The sequence below is a fragment of the Helicoverpa armigera genome, chromosome 2 (genome assembly GCF_030705265.1).
Source record: "Helicoverpa armigera isolate CAAS_96S chromosome 2, ASM3070526v1, whole genome shotgun sequence".
NCBI classification, from domain to species: Eukaryota; Metazoa; Arthropoda; class Insecta; order Lepidoptera; family Noctuidae; genus Helicoverpa; species Helicoverpa armigera.
In genome coordinates, this window is record NC_087121.1 from 4132163 (window position 1) to 4150817 (window position 18655).

The 18655-nt window shown below is 37.7% G+C and overlaps 1 protein-coding gene across 11 annotated transcripts in view; it reads left to right on the forward strand.

Annotated features, from left to right (window-relative positions):
- LOC110375954 (voltage-dependent T-type calcium channel subunit alpha-1G) overlaps positions 1-17596 on the forward strand; it is a 147643-nt gene extending 130047 nt beyond the window's left edge. For 6 of the 11 annotated variants that reach the window (XM_064037847.1, XM_064037862.1, XM_064037864.1 and 3 more), the window contains 21 exons: positions 65-275; positions 1221-1430; positions 4168-4333; positions 5015-5170; positions 5380-5514; positions 5644-5814; positions 6429-6626; positions 6708-7003; positions 7090-7256; positions 7590-7759; positions 8384-8492; positions 8958-9151; positions 9770-9915; positions 10284-10476; positions 11741-11890; positions 11975-12136; positions 12629-12847; positions 13394-13586; positions 13697-14266; positions 14351-14580; positions 14669-17596. In XM_064037847.1, coding sequence (XP_063893917.1) covers positions 65-275; positions 1221-1430; positions 4168-4333; positions 5015-5170; positions 5380-5514; positions 5644-5814; positions 6429-6626; positions 6708-7003; positions 7090-7256; positions 7590-7759; positions 8384-8492; positions 8958-9151; positions 9770-9915; positions 10284-10476; positions 11741-11890; positions 11975-12136; positions 12629-12847; positions 13394-13586; positions 13697-14266; positions 14351-14580; positions 14669-15433 — 4811 coding nt within the window. In that variant the 3' untranslated portion in view covers positions 15434-17596. Of the gene's footprint in view, positions 1-64; positions 276-1220; positions 1431-2427; positions 2546-4167; positions 4334-5014; positions 5171-5379; positions 5515-5643; positions 5815-6428; positions 6627-6707; positions 7004-7089; positions 7257-7589; positions 7760-8383; positions 8493-8957; positions 9152-9769; positions 9916-10283; positions 10477-11740; positions 11891-11974; positions 12137-12628; positions 12848-13393; positions 13587-13696; positions 14267-14350; positions 14581-14668 lie in introns of all 11 variants that reach the window. The other 5 variants (XM_064037870.1, XM_064037876.1, XM_064037863.1 and 2 more) reach the window with 4 other exon arrangements.
- Positions 17597-18655: the final 1059 nt, after the last annotated feature.

Consider the following 18655-nt stretch of genomic DNA (forward strand, 5'->3'; position numbering starts at 1 on the left):
CGGATAACAATACCATTCATCTCCGGTAATTTAATTCCATACATCTCAGAGCTGCAATTTTCAGGCATTCTACTGGCGATCCTCATCAACACGCTATCAATGGGCATTGAGTACCACAATCAACCGGAGGAACTCACCGTCATTGTAGAAATCAGTAATGTCGTCTTCTCGGCTATATTTGCCGTCGAAATGTTACTCAAGATCGTGGCTGAGGGCCCCTTCAAGTATATCTCCAATGGCTTCAACGTCTTTGACGGTGTCATCGTCATACTTAGGTAAGTTTGAGTGACGTGGTTATTTCTTTTCAAGGTTTGCTTTTGAAGTTTCAAAAATAACTTGATCAAAAGAATTGATTAAAACATGAAAAAAAGCAATTTTCTAGTCGTTGGCGTAGTGTTCAGAGAGAAAATCAATTTCACTTCGAAAAATAACATTGAATATTTATGATGCATTATAACTCAATTAATATTTCACAAAACATATTACCAAAAGCTTTTATAAAGCTCATTACTATTGAATTAAATCAACATCAGTTTTATGCACGGCTCACAAATAAAATATCAAAGAAAAATACTTCGAACTAGGTACCACTAAAACCGAATGAGTATTACATTAAAACGGAGTATAAAATAACATGGATTAAAGCTAAAATGAAATATTGACTGTAATGTACTCCGCTTTGTGTTCCAATTGCAAAATAGGTTTTATCCTAAATTAATTTTATACTGGTAAAAATGTTATTGGCAAAAAAAAGTCACATTACAAAAAAGGTTTCCTCTGGTTTCACAAAATAATTAAAGCGATGTCCTCAAAGGTTTAAAGGACAATGTGAAATATTGGCTGTGATACCTCGCCCCACTCAGGGGTGTCCGTAATTGACTATTTGTGGTTTTGAACCCCGGCTCCGATGCACGGGTAATATAATGGTGATTCACCCCCGTTCACAAGTACATTTTGCTTTGTGAAGGACGAACGGAGATAAATCACTTTATCGACTTTACGTGAATTTCTAAAGCAACCACCTGTACTCGGTGTTGCTTTAGTGTTTTATTATACATTTCTAAAATTTATTTAACCTGAAAAATATATTATCCATTTGACAGGATTTTTCAATATTTAAGTTTTTTATTTAATATAACCCTAGTTTAGTCGGTTTTTCGTTAAATTATTTATTTTCAAAGTCAACATTGTTGAAGTTATTTTTATTATTTTACGAACAGTGCATTCGAACTGGCTCATAGCATGGGCCAGGAAAAAGACATGGCTGGCAATTCAGGGTTGTCCGTCCTCCGTACGTTTCGCCTCCTTCGAATACTGAAGTTGGTGAGGTTCATGCCCAACCTGAGGCGGCAACTGTTCGTCATGCTGCGGACCATGGACAACGTCGCCGTCTTCTTCTCACTACTAGTACTATTTATCTTCATATTCAGGTAAATATCAACATATTACTACTACAAAACTTAGAACATCAAACCACGGAGACAGATCAGGTTTTGTTAAATGAGACTTAAAAAAAAGGTAACTTAAAACATGAAATAAATGATAACGATAAAATGCATGAAATTAAAACTACAGATATAAACTTTAGGTTCTTTTGTGTTTATTATTTTAGAAAACGTGAAACTGCTTTTATGAGTTTCCTGAAAATACTTTTCTTTCAAAATTATTTTGAAGCCTATCTGTCCTACTTAAGTACTTATTAATATCCAATATCTCGAACAAAACAATTTCTATTATTTTGTTTCTTTGCTTTTACTTAGTCTAAATGGATAAACAATTTCAAAATCTCACTAGGGACTTAATAGGCGTTATGTAAATATCTGTCTACAAACCTGACCTTTAAAGTTGAACTCTTTATTATTATTTCTTTATGTAAACTCAATATTCCTCTCACCTGTATCGTAGTAAACTAGTAGTCAAACATCACAGCCCCCAGCAATCACTCATTGATTGCTCAATCAGATTTTTCATTTTTCCGTAGCAAAAGAAGATTTATTCGACTCTCCATAAAAATATGAAATTCTGAATGTTTCTACTTAACTGTCACACCCGCATCCCTTAACCTGTGCACTAACTGTGAGTGATTTCTCCTTTTTCTTTTCGATCTTATCCTTATGTGTGTCAACCACCTCTGTCTTTGACATTCCACCCACTACACACTGCCACTATCCACACTCTTTACAACTTTTTCTCTTCTATTTATTATATCTTATCAACCATAGTGACTTCACGCTTTTGTGCTTTTCGTCCACTTCAGTTCTTTAACACTTGCACTTTGATCACTCATCTTCTTAGCATATATCGACACATTTATATATGTATTCTATATATCCTTTATATTTTGTATATATCTGCCCTCCCTTGTGTGTGGAAAGGTTTATGATAACCGTATTATTATCTAATCGCATATTGCGTGGTAACGTTCAGCATCCTCGGTATGAACCTCTTCGGGTGCAAATTCTGCGAGAAAGACAAGCACGGCGATCAAGTGTGCGACAGAAAAAACTTTGATACGCTCTTGTGGGCCTTTGTCACGGTGTTTCAGGTATTCAACATTTTAAATTAAAATACCTAACAGACAACCCAGAAACAGACTGAACTTGCAACATTACTAAACGCTTACCCACGGGTCCGTCAGCAGCCAACACTCATTGACAGTATGACAATCCCGAATAACCGAAGGTTGTCTTGTCACGGCTAATCGACTAACCACGAGAGTACACAAACGACCGTTCACTCTGCTGCAAGAGACTCTCGAACACACATAACTGTACAGCAATCAAGTAACACTAACGGAGGGATCGAGCTTGCAGCACAGTGCGTTGTCAAAACAAGCGTTCAGTCGCGTAACCGCTACCCTAGAACCCGCGTAGTGAGATCTAGTACCATTCGTAACAAATTGATCAAACTTCATCTAGTGTCACGTTCACCATGTTGTTCGTACAGTACTCCCATCAGAAGTTGTCCAGAGCACATTAGTCAGTGAGCTTGGTTGAGTAGTAGGTTAGCTTGAGGTCGTTCGAAGCCGAGTCGCGGGTTAACCTGTTCGTCAGTTCCTCTACTCCCACTACTACAACTGCACTCAGTTATACAGTATATCTATCACTCTGCATGCTGCTTCTATTATTTAGGTATTAATCTTGAACAGCTTGGAATCAAATTGGTGGAAAGTTGTTTAATAATAACTTTACGAGCGAGGGAATGATTCTGTATTTCACAACTTAAAAGATTATACGACAAAAGTTTCCACCAGTTTCGTTATCAACCCTGGCATCCTTGTTTTTAACTTCAGTAACAATCAAATTTTCAATTACTTCCCCTTTCTTGAACTCTTGACTTCCACTTTATTAATAACAGAAGGTATAGCTCCTCTCATCTAAATTTCCTTTTCTCTTTTCCATCTGCATTCTCAGGATGAATTTATAATTTAAATATTACTGCATTATAATTTGAATGACTTTTGCCACGAATTGTATAATGATACAGTATGAATGAGAAATTTCTTTGATTATAACTTAATTATCTTTTACGCACTTTACTTTCGCCACTTTATTTCCTCCTCCAGTTTTTTTTATTGCATTTTCTACTTTTATTATAATAATGAGGCAGTATAAAGAATGAACATAATTTAAGTATTAAGTTTTTCGAGGAACTTAATTGCACAAATAACACGATGTTAATAAAAGTAAATACATAATTTAGTTTATTAACATGTATCCGTTGGTTGTAGCGTTCCAACGGCGATAACACTGCTTAACCATTTAGGCTTTTGTTTATTAATTAATTATTACATCACATCCCAAATTAAGATCACTAGGACGATTGTATGAAGTAAAACTAATTTTACGGCACGTTCTCGTGTAGATACACAGGTATGAATGCACTACTAATACTGATTGTGTGCATTATAGATCTCCCCAGTATGACAACAGCATCGGTTCTGACTATACTTCCTTGTCATGGCACTAACTGCACACAATAGATGCGTGAATGCAATAACTTTGCAGACCGTAACATTAGTCTTATTTCAGTAGTTCGTTCATGAGCGCAGGTTGCAGTGTTAACGTCTCGTACGCAACAATTATGTCGTCAGGATGACTCGGTCGCGGCGTTTGCGCATAGCGTTTTGTTTTTCTTTCATTTTTACATCGACTCCACGACGAGCAGTATTCTGGGCATGTATCTATTCGGTGGTAAGTTTTGCAAGTTCGTCGAAGACAATGGCAGCGAGCGGGATTGCACCTGCCCCGAGATCATCTCGCACCATCCCAAGTGTGAGTGCGACAGGAAACATTTTAATAACATCCTATGGGCTACCGTCACCGTGTTCCAGGTAAGCCTTGAGCGGTACGCTACACTAGGCTCAGTAATAGACGGTTTATTTGCGATCCCGTATCAATTTGTTTTAGAACATAGTCGCCGCGAGTTTCTCGTAATTACCAACATCATGATTGGAACTGTGTATTTGTTTTGTCTTGTTTGACAACTTGCTTTGGGTTGTGAGAAAAGACGAGTAAATAAACGTAACGACTAACGTGAATGAACATGATTTGTACATTACTAGATTTGGCACAAGCGAGAGATCCGCAGTAGTAACGTAGTATTTACTGGTACATTTTGGTAATGCACTACAAGGAGCGCTCCGTAGTTAGTTTGCATCTTGCTTAGTAGTGAATAGCATTAGGTAATGCTGAACCCTGCTTGTGTACTCAAACTCGCCGTCTGTGTTCCCTTTCATTACTGTGTATTAGTGAACACCGACACAACAACATGACACTTGTCAACACTAACACGCTAATTATACTAACAACAGATTTTTGTATTTTATTTACTTTAATTTATTAACATTGAAATAATGTAATATTTTGTAACACCAAAAGGCACGACTTAATACAATATGACAGCACACCTTGCTTATTTTGATTTGTTGAACAAAATCGGATTTATACATTTTGATGTGGTAGAACAATTTAGACGGTTGAATGACATTCTAACTAGGTGTAAACTATTTCAGGTTTTGACTCAAGAAGACTGGAATGTTGTATTATTTAATGGTATGGAAAAAACAAGTCACTGGGCTGCTTTATACTTTGTTGCCCTTATGACTTTTGGAAACTATGTTCTGTTCAACTTGCTAGTTGCTATACTTGTTGAAGGATTCAGCTCCGAGGTAAGCATAGCCTTCATAATATTATTAGTTTACGAAGTTTTTTTGAGTATTTTAGACGTAAATTGTGTTTCTCTTCTACGTATTCGTAGAAATTGTTTTCTTACCTGTAAATGTTTAAGAACGTGCGTGTATTCTTTCATTACTTATTCTTACATACCTCTGCCGCAAAAATTCCAATCAAATTCTCATGTGTAATTCAAATGTTTTAGCGAAATGAGAGAAGGGAGCGTGAACAACGCGAGCTGGCAAAATCAAAATTGTCGAGCGAATGTTTCTCAGACAATAACGAATTGCACTACGACGACTCGAACTCGGGATCACATTCCAGCGAGAGCTTTTCACAGGTAAAGTATTTGAGATACTTTTTCATTAAGACATCGTGAACAACGTTATTCAATTTAAAACAATGAACTAAGAAATACTCCAACTAAAAAAAACAATCCAGGCATTCCATCAATTTTTCATGTCCACAGAATGAAATAAAAAACTATTGGAGGTCAGCGGATGATGTGCGAAAGGCTAAAGATGATGTGAACGGACATAAAGAGAAGGCGATGAAATCACGCCGTAAAACCAAGTCGTCGGCACATCATCCCACACTTTGTAAGGACTGTGCACAATCTAACAAGTGTAATCTACAAAAGGTATGTCGAGATTCAATTGTTTTTATAGAGACTGCAATGGGCGTAGAATAAAAAAAAACAAGCTAGATCTGTAAATAATTCAAATTATGAGGATTAGTCGTATTCGTTTGCATTTTTATTTCACTAATAGCAGTATTCAAAACTAATACTTAATTTTCGTTTCAATAATGCAAATCACTATTTTAATATTTATCAAAATTGTATTATATCAACATGAAGGTTATAAAATAATAAACATACAAGATACAAAAATATTCAGCTTCATTTAAATTCCATAAACCTTATTACCTCTGCGAGTCTAGACTAAACCGAGATTTAATATTTTGCTTATCGTAAAAAATATCTTATTACTTGTTTTTTTTATAAATTATGTTTCGATCCTGATCCTCTTACTCTGAAAATATTAAGCTAACTTTTATATTATTAAGTTAGTCATTTATCTAAAGGCACTTTGGTAATATGTCACTAACGATATTTTCTTGGAAGATTTATTGCAGCTTGCACTCTACGACCTTTCTAGCTCGTTAGCTTTCAACTAATACAGACCTTGATCCCAATTGTATGGTCTACATTGTAGTAAATTCTTCACCTTTTTCGTATCTTCATCATCATAGGAATCAAAAATGCTAGCAAGGTGTGCCGGTACAACAGAATCGTCTGCATTACCAATGATAACCCACACGGCAGCTACTCCCCAAGATTCACCTTCAACTACTTTAGAACCAGGAGCTTCCTTCAGAGATTTTAACGTCGCCCTGAGCTTAGAGAGATCAGCCATGCTATCGAGTTTGGACTCCATTGATCGTACTTCCGTAAGTCCATTCGTCTTAGTACTATCTTATAAAATATAATTTTGGTAATATATTAATTACATTTACAATTTCACATTTTAGTGTGCCAGCATACCCGGATTACTCAAACCACCGAACAGCTACACATTGACTCTCCACTCAGCACAAGCTCAACTGGGAGCTGAAAAGGCTCGACTACCCCCTATGACTTTAGCCCCTCCCCCTTTAACCCTTGCCCCACCCCCTCTAAGATCCTCTTCGCCGGCTCCTACAACGCCAACCACACCCAGGTCTATACCATCGCCATTGCTACCTGAAAAGAATCTTCAAATAACGATTGCAAAGGATGAAAATTGTTTAAATACGAGTGATAAGTCTAGTCTTCTGAGTTCGCAAAAGTAAGTTGGTCTTTTGAAAAGAATATGACATTACAAATGGGTGTTTTTCTTTGATTGTGAAAAATAACTATGGCACGGTATTTTAGGAATATAAGTGTAGTTAGTATGGGTGCAAATGGCGAAGAGAAATGTAAGGTGCAACGAGGCTACAGCTGGCGTAGGCCGAGCCTTAAAAAGAAGCCTAAACAAAGGACAGGATCTGACTCAGACGCTATCGTACTCAACAATGGCAGGGATCACACAGTTTGCAACGGTATAAGAATATTGTAACTTTGTCTCATCTTCAATATGGTTTTTGTCGCATGTCTTGGTGTTATAGCTGTCTCTAGTATCTTTATATGTTGTGATTTTATTGTTGTTTGCGATTTTACGGAAAATATTGTTCCTTTAATTACCATGCCAATTCAGTCCACGATGAATACAAGAAGTACGTACTGTAAATTAATAAGACAATAACTTTAATTTTTCCACCAGTATCTGAACTTTTACAGTACTTATGTTAAAACAATATCGACCCAAAAGATGATATTAAAAAAGATATTTAGAAATTGCCTGATAAATTATAAAGCTACAAAAATAACACCAGGTTCAAACATCCGCAAGAACGAGTTACTCCTATCATCATCGATGGTGATTAAGAACGACACTCAATCCGAGCTGCCGAACAACAGGACTCGTGCGCAGCTGCCTCCACCGCGCGTACTACCGCCGCCAGCTAGACGCGTTTCCGCACATAATGCACCTTTGTTACCTGATGTAAGTTAATGCCCAATTATTATTTTATGTTCTAACTGTTTTCCCGCGATTTCAATCGCGTCCGTGGGACCTACTGTCCGTACCCTAATGAAATATGGCCTCTGTTATCGGGGGATAATATAGCTTCCGAACAGTGAAACAATTTTGTCTAATCGGTTCAGTAGGTTCAGAAGATAGATGGCAAACAAACAAAAAAATGTTTTATGAGAAGGATAAATATGTTGTATGTTAACAAATTAACACTTCTACTTGAACGATTTAACGAGCAATGCTGTAGGTTGCGCTAAGTAGTTTTCCCAGGACGCGGGCGAAACTACGCCGATGCCAACCGCTAATCTGACCTCTTCAGTTAACGTTTAACAAGACGGTTATGCAGTAAATTAATAGCTTAACCTGCATATTTATTGGAAAATGGAGGCTAGATATTTATGGTTATCCACCCACCAACCGCAGCATGCGGCAGCACAACCTTGATCAATGAATATCTTCAGATTCACTAAGCTAACCAATTAATTACATACATATTTAGAGGTATGCATATTTAGAGGTATGCAAATGAGAAAATGCTCCGAGAACATCTTGTTTACCAAAGTGACTTTGATTCGGGTGTTTTTTTCTGACCAGGTATCTTGGAAGGCTCCAGAAGCGGGGTTCTCATCGGACTCGACCATTCGACTGGATTCCGTGAAGCCTCCGCCTCACAGACTGTCACTCACTAACGACTACTTAACAGGTACTTACCCTTACTTACACTTACTTCTCAGTACTCGACACTCATTTTCTCAATACTGTCGTTAGACTGATCGATTCGATATAAGTAGGTGACTGAACTCACTACTTTTGATTAATGCATTCTTTTACTGCAATCATTGCTTATCGATTGGGACATGAGTATGAGTAGGTCAGTAGGTCTTATAAAAACATGAAAAATATTGGTATAGTGCTAGAATGACTTACTTATGACTTATTTTCCCTTAAAAATGTATAGCTACAGGTTCACAGAGAGCCGTCATTAGTGATGAATTTAAGGGAACACAGATATTTAGGTATTTCACTTTCAGAGTCACATAAGTCTTATTTTCACTAATTAAGTATAGTATAAAAAAATAATACGATTGTACAAACGTCCAAAGAAGACTAACAACTTACCACCTGAATACAAACAAACACATACTCACCACACACAAAACTTTCATAGGCAAGTTGCGAGTATCTGAGTACGACTCATTGGTAACAGTGACATCAGTATCAGAAGTGAAGGCGAGCAACTTGACTCCGGCCACCGCCGCGGCCGCGCGAGAGTCGCCCGCGCCCTCGCTACCCGCACGACACAACGCACAACCATTGCCCTTAAAGCAAATCAATGAGGAGGTACATACTAGTAAGATTAAGGTAATAAGTCTGGCAACACAAAGGTAAACATCTACTAACGTGTAGTGCCGGGCCATGCTGATATCGAATGCATCCATAAATGCGAATGCATCCATTTAGTATAACATTTTTTTTACATTTAATATTTTTTGTGTTTTATTTGTTCATTAATGGGTTAAACATTAACATGGAATCAAGCTTTGCTACATAACAACTCAGTCTTAACATATCCATCGCTTACAAAGAGACTTACCATAATCAAGCTACTTAGATACTTAGAAAATTGCTGGTATCGTAATCCATATATACTGCATAAATTAATCATAGTTAAAGATAAATAGAGTTAAAATTATTTACTAAAGCAAATACTCGAGTCAGTCAACTTAAATAATTGTGGTGAGTGAGCCTTCGCTGGCTTGCGCTAGAGGTTCACCACAACAATTCGATGGGTATAACTTTGAACTTTCAACACCTAGCAAATTGTTACGGGGTTTATTTATGATTCCAAGTTCAAACATTACCTTTACTTATTTCTAAAAGAACAATTAATAAAACCCAAAGTAATGAAACGTTTATTTTTGTTTCAATCTAATGATTACAAGACATACATCAGAGTTTATAACGCAGTATATTTTGCAGGTGGCCATAAACAACGTGTGTATGTTATCATCGAGATTTGATAGACGACGGTACAGATTCAAAGACCTTTTTCGCTTTATGGAGCCGACGGGCTGCCTCAAAGAGAAAGAATTTTACTCACTGTACATTTTTTCGCCCGACAACAAGTAAGACTATAACGATTCCAATTCCTTTATTCCGCTAAAAGAATTTTCGTAATGAAACAAGTACTTTTATGTCTTCCAGGCTTCCTTAAATGATTCAGTTAATCATTGTAATGTTGCGACAAGATTGATGGAAGGTTTTTTCCTAACTTTTCGTCTTCTAACGTTTTAATGGCCATTAGATAAATTATATTCGTATAGCATACGCATGTCGTCTGTAACGTATGGGACGTGGTCTTACAATTTTGCCGTTCACTTACATTGCAATGATTATTTGATTTGTTACCTGTCAAACCTTCTCTATTCTTCTTCAAAATGTGAATTTAGATTCTTCTAGAACAATCTTAATTCAAAATCTTGTAATATACCAGTATGCGGAGATTCTGTACGTGGGTGGTGACTCGGGGCTGGTTCGACAACATAGTGCTGTTATTCATTGCGCTGAACTGCATCACACTGGCCATGGAGCGGCCGAACATACCGCCTGACTCTAAGGAACGGGCCTTCTTGTCCAGCGCCAATTACGTCTTCACCGGCGTTTTTGCTGTGGAGATGTTTATTAAGGTAAATTATGAATTTATAGTAATTTTAAAATGTGTGCTTTATGATACGGTTAATAACAAGTTCTTCAGAATCGAATCAATGTCTGGTATTTTTTTACTTTCTGATAGTCAAACTATAAGTCATAATGTTTGCCAAAGCCTCCATCAATTTACACCTTGGCACTTACAAAGACAGTCCTTTAACATCCATCAAAGTATATTCGATCTTACAATTTTAACAACTATCTTAGCTAGAAACTTTACTCGCAAAATTGTTAGGAAAGCCTGATATTAAAACACACCCAAACAGACACATGTTCTAGGGCAAACGATAAAATCTCGACATTCGTCAGCAACAATCATAAGGTGGGGGATTTTACTGGCGTTTCCGCTGTGACTTTACTATTGCAAGAATGGCACTCGTTCCGAGTGGTTAAGACGTTGAGAGCAGCCGTTTGATCCTTCCGTAAAGAATAACTTGTGCCTTGCTTAAGTACCGACTTGTATTTCATCATGAAATCTCAAGGTTACAGCTTTTGTCGCGCTAAAAGCAAAACTGTTGTGATCAAGGATTCGAAGCTCTTAGGCCCTTTTCTTGTTTTGATTTTTATGTTATTCCATATCGCATTATTTTGGGTCTTATTACCTTGCAACACCTCTTGGAATTACACACTCTTACCCAAAACAAAAAGCGAATAACAATTTTCGAAATTTATTTTTTATTGAAAGAATATTGAATATTCTGGAGTCTTCAATATTTCCAAAATTTTGATCAAAATTCTAGCTGGAAACTGTACGATACAAAACGTCGGAGTTCCATTGGAGCATGAAACAGTTTGACTAGGCAACATGGTGCGCTCGTGTCACGTACACTCGAGTTCCGATAACTTTACCCAATGCTATCAACAGTCACTTTACATGTTTAGGGTATATTGTTACCTTGTACCGTTTTGTGAACTGAAAATTATACTAGGGAAATATTATATTTACTCTTAGAATAACTTTTATGCATAGTTTTAAACTCATGCGAGATTTCACGGCTTCGAGTGACCTGATTTAGCTACATAGCAAAGAATATATTAAATTTAAGAGTAAAAGAACGGTACAAATGTATCGATGCATATTATAGCTCTTTTCAGAGTGCATACCTAGGGTTGTTCTCTAGGGCAAAATGAAAAATAAAATCAGCAAGAAGCAGCTAGTTGAAAGTTTTCAATATTTTATCCATTTGTTGCACAAGAGAGAAAGGCAAATGAAATCTGTCTAATACATTATTTTTATTGTAGGTAGTGGCATCAGGAATGTTTTACGGTCCCGACGCGTACTTTACTTCAGGATGGAACATCATGGATGGCTCACTGGTCATCATATCTATCATCGATTTATTAATGTCTTTAGTATCAGAATCCAGTCCACGAATATTCGGAATTCTCAGGGTAAGCAAAACTTCTAAAAAGGACAGTTAAATTATAATAATACAGAATTATTACGTGATTTTATTTTTGGTATTTTATTTATAGGTATTTAGATTACTTAGGTCCCTAAGGCCTCTGCGGGTGATAAACAGAGCGCCAGGATTGAAGCTAGTTGTGCAGACACTGCTGTCCTCGTTGAGACCCATCGGAAACATTGTACTTATTTGCTGCACTTTCTTCATCATATTCGGCATTTTGGGAGTACAGGTGAGTGTTTCATAAAATCAAATTACAGAGTAATTCTTAATAACTTTGCTAGACGTACATAAAATGAGTTAGAATTTTAGTGAACGTACCCCTTAATAATGTTAAGAGTCGAAAATCTCAATTCGAAACATAACTTTTGGAAGCAATCTTCTGCAACTAAGGATTCATCATCAAACATCATCCAATATCTACTTGCATATGAAACCCAAGTGCAATTTACGTGCATACTCAGTTGTATCGCTTAAACCCCTCGAGACAACTCGAGTGCTTCAACCAGTGTAATCATATCAGTTACAAGATGCAACGCGGACGCCACTAAGCCGTTTGTCCCAAGAGCAATTTAACACAATCGCTCTACAAACTAATCAACCTGAAATGCTTATTGATCTTCTCTTAGCAGATTAACTCCATATAGAATTGATAAATAACATGTGTTACAAAAATATAGCTACTATGTATGACAGAAGTTATAAAGGATAATATTTCTTTCAGCTTTTCAAAGGAGCATTTTTCTATTGCGAAGGTGCAAACATAAAGAATGTTAAGAACAAGTCAGACTGTCTCGCTATAGAGGGTAACGTGTGGGTGAACAGGAAATATAACTTCGACGACTTGGGCAAAGCGCTCATGTCACTATTTGTACTGAGTTCTAGAGATGGATGGGTCAACATTATGTACACTGGACTGGACGCAGTGGGGGTTGATCAACAGGTACGAAAGTAGGAAATAGGAATTTGTTTTCTCTATTTTTGGATGAATAGCTTCACCTTTCGAAGTGACAAATACTGTGTTATAAAATGGTGTGATTTGTATGGATAGAAAAGTAGAAATGAAACAGTAAAGTATCTTACAATCTTTATTTTATAAGTCTTGTGGACAAATTCTGCAATGTGGCATCGTTTTAGCTTTTTTTCATTCAATTTGTCTGAAGTGTTTGATGATGTCGATTTACAGCGACAGATGTTGGGAACGGTCACCCACGACGATAACGACGTCGTTACACGCTTTTAAATGCTCCAACTTACTACTTCAGGACTTATCGTTAAAGCCTGCGTTTTAAGAAATTGAACCTAGAAACTATTGAAACCGTACGAACAAATAACACTTTAAATTTTTACTACGTAGTATTATGTGACCCGTGGTTTTACTAACATTTTAACAACTGCACTTTTCAAGATTATGAGACTTAGCTTATAACGTACAACTATGATACCAAGTTAGTAAGAAGCAGTTAAAACGTAATGTTTTTCTTTACAGCCAATAGTAAACTACTCAGAATGGCGTCTCCTATATTTCATCGCGTTTATATTACTGGTCGGATTCTTTGTACTAAACATGTTCGTGGGAGTTGTGGTGGAGAATTTCCATCGATGCCGCGAGGAACAGGAGAAAGAAGAAAGAGTTAGAAGAGCTGCCAAAAGAGCACTGCAGATGGAGAAGAAACGAAGAAGTAAGTGTAATAATGATCACGCGATCACTTAATCAAATTAAAAATAATACTGTGCAACTGAAACATTTATATCACAAGGGAAAATACAGCATCAAAATATTTTGTTTCAGAAATGCACATGCGGCCGTATTATGCAGACTATTCCCAAACACGATTATTCGTCCACAACGTAGTCACATCTAAATATTTCGACCTCGCTATAGCCGGCGTCATTGGCTTAAATGTCGTTACGATGGCCATTGAATACTATAGAATGCCGCCGGCTCTGCAATATGCCCTTAAAATATTCAATTATTTCTTCACCGCTGTGTTTATTTTAGAGGCAATTATGAAGCTTGTGGCTTTAGGGTTCAAAATATACTTAAAAGACAAATGGAATCAATTAGACGTAATTATCGTCATCTTATCTATAGTGGGAATAGTTTTAGAAGAATTAGAGACTAATATAATTCCAATAAACCCGACGATTATGAGGGTAATGAGAGTGTTGAGGATAGCCAGGGTACTGAAGCTGCTGAAGATGGCGAAGGGAATAAGGGCATTATTGGACACAGTGATGCAGGCGCTGCCACAAGTTGGAAACTTGGGGCTGCTGTTCTTTTTGCTATTTTTCATCTTTGCTGCGCTCGGTGTCGAATTGTTTGGGAGGTTAGAATGCTCCGACGAAATTCCTTGTCAAGGTAAGGAATGTTATTTATGACAACTGCAACTTTTTTTGACTGTGAAAAAGAACTTTTACTGATCCTATAATTTTATCTCAATAGGTCTTGGTGAACACGCCCACTTCGCGAACTTTGGCATGGCATTTCTGACGCTGTTCCGCGTGGCCACTGGCGACAACTGGAACGGCATCATGAAGGACACCTTGCGAGAAGACTGCGACAGCTCGGTGGACTGCGTCAGGAACTGCTGCGTGTCCACTATCATAGCGCCGATATTCTTCGTCGTGTTCGTGCTCATGGCGCAGTTCGTACTCGTCAATGTTGTCGTTGCTGTAAGTATCTTAAGCGGTATCCACATCCGATAGACTAGCGACGAAGGCAATGGATGGAATAAAATATTTTCTTTTTCATTTTTAACAGGTCCTCATGAAACACCTAGAAGAATCACATAAACAAATGGAAGATGAAAATGATATGGACGTTGAACTCGAGCGTGAGTTAGAACGGGAGGCCGATGACGAGGAGGACAGAGCACTGTGCCGTGCTTTAGAACAGTTCATGAGTCCCCCGCGGCCGCTGAACAAGGTACCGTCCCTTCCGGCTAACTTCACGTATAGCGAGCCCAAGCAACCCGCACCGTCCCCCGCACGGCGCCGGCGCACGCTGCACTCGCACACCGCTTTGTTGCCGGCGTCGCTGCCGCCCCGGCGCGCTTCCTTATCTCCTCACGCCTTCGGGCGGCGCCGGCAGGACTCCGCCTCCGAGCCGCCCGCCGCGCTCTACGAGGAGGACGCGCGCTTCATCGACGCCGACGACGCCGACCAGCTCGAGCCCGGCAGCCCCCCGCACCGCGACTCCTTCGCGCAAAACAGGCGACAACGCGCTGACAAACGAAACTCCCTGCGAGGAGAGGAGGCTCGTTTACTACGGCCAGTACTCCTCGCTGTACCCTCTAACAGACAAAGCCTAAGACTGAGCGGCCCCAAACGAAGATCCTCCACGGAATCAGCCGCCACAGACGCGAGCAGTGCGTCACGCTCTCAGCATCAACTCACTCCAGAATCAATGGATCAACCAATAAGCGAGGAGGAAAAAATAAGAATAGTAATCGCCGAGAGGCGAAAGATAGACGCGACGAGGCCCGAGCCGGACGACGTGGTGGAACTGTCGGAGCGAGGCTCCTAGTCCAGGCGGGGCCGGCCGCACCAACACCATGAAGTCTACATCTAGACGACGCTCAAAGCGACGTCCGGATCCCTATCCTATCTCTTCCTCGATCTCCTCTCGTCTGTAAGTCTTGTATGCTCAACGGACAGTGAATGCTTGAACTCGGTTGCACGAACAGTGATTGTGACGATTATATAAACTAATCTTGACTTCAGTGCGTTTCAGTGTTGTGTTGCGTTGTCGATATTTACGAAAGATGGATATTGCCCGTTCAGAAGCGAACTTCTCCTACGTTTTCTTTCACACATCCAACCTAACCCTCACTTACCTTTTGCGGCCGGTTCAACTACTTCAAAAGAGACTTTAATAAATTTAGTTTAAGGTGTATAAAGTATGTAGATAGGAGTTAGAACTAGTCAATTTGTTGTGGTGGGATGTTTTCTACGAGAGCTAAAGTTTACTTTGTAATTTTATTATTAGTACGGTGCTTGCTGTTAAAGTTTAATTCGTTATTATAAATACTATAAGATTTTTCAAAGTAACCTCAACGAATTATTTGTTTGTAGACATGACATAGTTTCAGTTGATCGAATAGCCACTGACTTGCTTGAAGTTGTGTGTGCAAATTAATGTTAGACTTTGTTTTAAGAACGGGTTTCAAATCATTGAATTTTTAGTGTTATACGATTTGTGTAATCCAACGATTCGAATAAAGCCTATAATATTATAATTTGGATGTGGGTACGTAGTCGTCTACTTCCGAGCGATGTTAGGCAACGACTGTGTAGCCTCGTAGACTATTGTTACTAGCTAGATCTTTGTCAATCTAATGTCTAAAGTGGAACCAAACGTTCGTGAATTGAGTATTAATCTCTCTAAAGATGAAAAAATAATATTTTCTGAATATAAATGAATCCTATTTTCTTACAGAGTCATGTACGTAACTTAGACGTGTAATTGGCAATACGCACATAACGGTAGAGTCGACATTAGGTAGAACGAAGTAGATTGTGAGTAACGACATCGCAAAACTGACCTTCTAACATAAGTTACGCTCTACGATAGTTTGGACTTAGATCGTATTATTTATAATTTTAAATGTTTAGTGCGATCTATCACTAGCCGTGCCAAATCTACAAGACCTTTGTAACTTAAGCGAACATTTTATAAGAGTATTTTAATTGAGCAGTTGATACCTAGTTGCTTGTCTTTCAAAACTTTTCCGCTTGTTAAATTACTTACTGTCTACTTTAGAAAAGGCCGCAGAGCAAGACAAAGTTACTTAAAGTACACAAAATATCAAAGTAAGTTCAATTAAAGCACAAACTGCTGTTTATTTTGAGACATGTCTATGTGGTTGTAGTTACTGTACAAGATCGTACCTAGTTAGGGAAGTCAGCAATAAATTTTATACTTCGACTGTGCCTTTCCTATTTCTAATGTATTAGCTTGTGAAGTTGAATGTGGGTAGTCTCTGAGATTAAATGTATACTGTAGGAGTTGGAGTGTAGATACATTAAATTATGATTCTTGTTGAGTCTTTATTAAGTTTTTGTTATAATTGTCATGTGAAAAGTTTTGTAAATGTAAGACGTTCCCCGAGAAAATGATGTTATCTTTGTGCCATTCCGAAAGTAAGAACTATTCTATTTTGTATCGTTGAAAGCAGTACAACAAACATAGTATAGCATTTAGCCTAATGTTTTAGTTGTCATTATTCCATTGATATGTCAAGTTGTCCTAATTAACAATGTATTTAATTACTTGAATGCTTCTCCTTCCTCAAGACGCTATCTTTTAATTACATAATGTCTTCCATCTTTACTAAATCTTTACCGATGACTTGAAATGGTATCGATCGAAGTTTAATTACTAGCTACAATAGAGTTCTTGTATAAATAGACATCGAGTGATTTCACGTTTAATATTATTTACATTTTCAAGTTTATGTAAAAGAATTGATTAAAAGGAATTTAGTAAAATTAAGAATAGTATTTTCGTGATAAAAGTAAATTTCGTGATAATGATGAATAATTGTTTTTCGGTACTGATCGTATAATAATTTAAGTGGTATGAACAATGTTCATAGTTGAGTACACCTGTTATCTTAGCTGGTGATCTGTCGAGTTAAGAAAGTTACGACAATGTTAGGTTGAAAAATAAATTAAAATTCAAAAACAATAGCGTTTTATTCCACGCCCGAGTCCTGTAGACACATGTTATCCTGCCTGTTGAAAGTTAGATTATTATTTTTAAGTTGTGCGTTGGTTGGGCCTCCCGGGTAATACGCCCGGCGCAGGTACCACAAAGGAGAGCAACAGGCGAAGTAAATTGAGTTTAGCAACAATCTTTGCGAGCGTCCTATCTTGTTAGCGAGCGCTTACAATCTCATTTGCATAATTCCTTGAAACGAATTTTAATGGGTTCTTTATCGTGTTGAACAACATAATGCCGTTTTCATGAAAAGATGAAGATGCTCTGGCTCGTTACAAGGGAAAGGATTTGTTTGTCAAATAATTAACACTGACCGATTTCGCTCTGAAGAAAATCCTACTTGAAAATTCAGTAAAGCGAAGTAATTATTTCGGGAGTCCTGATTTCTTAGGCAAATACATTAAGAATCTCCCTTGAGGCTCTGTAACAAATTACAATCTGCTCTATTTGTTAAATATTTGACGTACAAACTACCATGTAGCTACAACGAGGTAACATAAAGCATATAAATCGTTCTCGGGTTGGTAAGTTTATAGTCAAGCATATGATAGGCATATTCCATTTTGCTTTAAAAACAGAACTTCAATCCAGATCTATACCTACTACTTATAAAACCGATGACTTTGTTTGCTTCAACCTATAAGCTTTTTGAATAATAATTCGAAACTCTTGGTTCCTACCTAGAATATTGTGCGCCCCGTCCTTAACAAGTCAGGCGACCCAAGAAAAACTCACATAGTCTGTTCGTTTTGAATGTTGAGTACTATACCAACATTATTTACGAGGACTACTATTGTATTTTCCCCTTTCTTTGCAAAGAAGGCCAAATACAAAATAAAACGTGTCTAATGTCGTCTACGATTTTATTCGCCACAACCTACTTTCCCCGAAGTTGGAAAGAATGCCTCAATAAACTGCTTTTTATAGATGTTTTCCGTTACTTTGTCGATAAACAAGTAATAAATATCTAATAACGTCAACATTAGCTTAGTTCAAAGCTCTTCTTCACAATATACTTATTACGAC